We start from the raw sequence: 2,722 nt of genomic DNA, 5'->3' as shown, positions 1-2,722 counted from the left end.
TAGGCTAATGCAAAGTCCTCTACCTAATTTTATAATAAATGTCTAAAACACCATTACGAGCATAGGAATGATAGAATAAGAAAATACTGACCATCATTATCGGCAAGCGGGCTGCTGGATTGTTCTCTGCATCCATAATTTTGAGAGGCAAGAAAATAAGCACGGTATTCATAATCTGATTAATTGGTAATATATTGTATATTACTAACGAACTGCAGATAAATCCATGCAATAATAGAGATCAAATGCAGATGTTTAAGCGAGCCTCTTGTAATTGTAATATAAATATAATGAAAAGGATTTGCATGAGTAATCAAGCATGGGAAAAGAGTGAGATCGACCCTTTCCATGGATGCAATAAGCGTTCTTGCGTCGCTTGACAGGCACCAAGATGAAGTGGTTGGCACTGTTGGCAGCGGCGGCGGTGGTGGCCCTCAGCGGGGCTCAGGGAGACTCCGACGGGGAAGGGGAGCTGTGGGCAGTGCTGGTCGCTGGTTCCAACACCTGGTTCAACTACCGTCACCAGGTGGGTCCTCTGGTTCTAGCCGGAGACTGTAGACACGCGTGCAATATCTGTCCACAGCACCGAAAATGGGACCTTCAACCGATCGTGTTTCTCTCCAGGCCGATGTGTGTCACGCGTACCAGATTCTCCACGAGCACGGTGTCCCCGACGACCATATCATTGTGATGATGAGTGATGACATTGCTCATAACTCGATGTAAGTAATGACTCCCTAATGATAGCCTAGTCTCTTGACAACACGGGGAACTGCTTGTAGCTGCAGCATAGTAAGTCTTGCATTATAGTGTAATGTTAGAAATTCAAAACATTTTTCATCAAATGTTGAAATCATAAGTTTGCTCCGTTCTTACTGACTCATCTCTCTTTCATACTGGCATCTACACATTTGAGATTATTATCAATAGCAAGACACAACATTGTCACAGTGTAATTTCACCTCAGACAAACTAATTGGACTAATGCGGGCACTGGCCTATTCCTGTTCTCACTGACATCCTGGTAACTTGTGGTTCTTTCAAACATGACGTGACTCACATCCTTAAAAGACTGAATCCCTCTTAAGGAACCCGACGCCCGGCGTGGTCATCAACCGGCCCGACGGACCCAACGTGTACAAGGGCGTCCCCAAGGACTACACCGGCGATGATGTCACTCCTGAGAACTTCCTGAAGGTCCTTAGCGGCGACGCTGCAGGACTCCAGGGCGTCGGGTCCGGGAAGGTCCTCAAGAGCGGCCCCAACGACCGCGTGTTCATCAACCTGGTGGACCACGGGGCGCCCGGCATCTTCGCCTTCCCCAGGACCTTCCTCATGGTAAAGAACTTCACGAACGCCATCGTCCAGATGCACCGCCAGAAGAGGTACAAGGAAATGTTGATCTACATGGAGTCATGCGAATCCGGCTCCATGTTCTTGAATCTCCCCGATGACATCAAGAGTGAGTTGAGTTGACTTTTCGTGCGTTTTTGTTTGGTTTCCACATCTTAATAAACAGAGCATTTCTTACCTCACACATGTACTTGCTTCTTTAATTAAGTTAGATTACAATATCAAAAGTAAGTGGAACAGGTCTGCCATTACCTGGAAAGTTACTACCATACATATATATATTTCGCAATGTGTTTCTATGAGCACAGTGTACGCCCTGTCTGCTGCCAACGCCACGCAGTCGTCCTACGCCTGCTACATGGACCAGAAGCTCGGCACCTTCCTTGGCGACGTGTTCAGCATCAAGTGGATGGAGGACACGGACAGGGTGCGGGCCAAAGATCCTGATAATTCTGGATTCTAAGGTGAAAGTTTGCTGTTTGAACTCACATGCTTATTTATTCATGTGTAAAGAAGGATGCATTTCAACGCCACCTCGCCGTTTGCAGGAAGACGTAAACAAGGAGACACTGAAGAAGCAGTTCGAGATCGTGCACAAGGAGACCACGACGTCCGACGTGCTACAGTGGGGCGAACTCAGTCTCGACAAGCACACGGTCGGCACCTTCGTCGGCAGCGGCTCGGCCGACCTGGACGACTACGGTCCCTTCCCTACCGAGTCCGACCCTTGCCTGGTAAGTGCGAATTGCAGCTGATGCTTCGTAAACATGGGGCGGCAGCTGCTTTCCGACACGGCGAACTTGTATGGCCCCCTGATTCTCTTTTCCGTCAGAAAAGCGCCGTGCCCAGCCCCGACGTTCCCCTGGCCATCCTGGAAGACCACGTGGCCCAGTCCGACGGCCTCCTCGGCGCCGACTTCTGGAAACGACAGCTCGCCGAACTACAGCAGGTGAGTTTCCATGCCGATTGCTCTCCCGGACAACTGTTAGTCCGAATTTGCAAACGGTAACACGAAAAGCGAAGTTTTATATTTCTTTTCCGATTAAAAATGTAAACTAAAAATAGTCCCATCATGTAGTATGCTTACACATCTGTCCAGTACAAGAAAACTGAAATTCAAGGGAGTTGACCGCCGTATTTATGGCACTTCAGAACCGAACCTTCGTGACCGATACCATGAGGAAGATCGCTCAGCTGGTCACGGGAGACGATAACCTCGCCGACAAGATGATGTCCGACGTCCACGCCATCGCCGACGACGCCTGCCACGAGGAGTCGGTCCTGGCCTTCCACTACCTCTGCTTCAACCTCGGCACGGTTGGTCCGCCGGCCGGCTTGGAACACGCTCTCACAGAACCTCCAAATAATG

The 2,722-nt window shown here is 49.3% G+C and overlaps 1 protein-coding gene across 2 annotated transcripts in view; it reads left to right on the top strand.

The window, feature by feature from the left end:
* LOC119582061 (legumain-like) overlaps positions 1 to 2,722 on the top strand; it is a 4,113-nt gene that overhangs the window by 961 nt on the left and 430 nt on the right. The window contains exons 2-9 of one of the 2 annotated variants that reach the window (XM_037930301.1): positions 66 to 147; positions 384 to 526; positions 625 to 722; positions 1,089 to 1,462; positions 1,662 to 1,780; positions 1,902 to 2,087; positions 2,186 to 2,302; positions 2,506 to 2,670. In XM_037930301.1, the coding sequence (XP_037786229.1) occupies positions 392 to 526; positions 625 to 722; positions 1,089 to 1,462; positions 1,662 to 1,780; positions 1,902 to 2,087; positions 2,186 to 2,302; positions 2,506 to 2,670 (1,194 nt within the window). In that variant the 5' untranslated portion in view covers positions 66 to 147; positions 384 to 391. The remainder of the gene's footprint in view (positions 1 to 65; positions 148 to 383; positions 527 to 624; positions 723 to 1,088; positions 1,463 to 1,661; positions 1,781 to 1,901; positions 2,088 to 2,185; positions 2,303 to 2,505; positions 2,671 to 2,722) is intronic. The other variant, XM_037930300.1, reaches the window with a different exon arrangement.

The sequence above is a fragment of the Penaeus monodon genome, chromosome 15, assembly GCF_015228065.2.
Source record: "Penaeus monodon isolate SGIC_2016 chromosome 15, NSTDA_Pmon_1, whole genome shotgun sequence".
In the NCBI taxonomy this organism is placed as follows: Eukaryota; Metazoa; Arthropoda; class Malacostraca; order Decapoda; family Penaeidae; genus Penaeus; species Penaeus monodon.
This window is presented reverse-complemented; position numbering and strand designations above follow the sequence as displayed.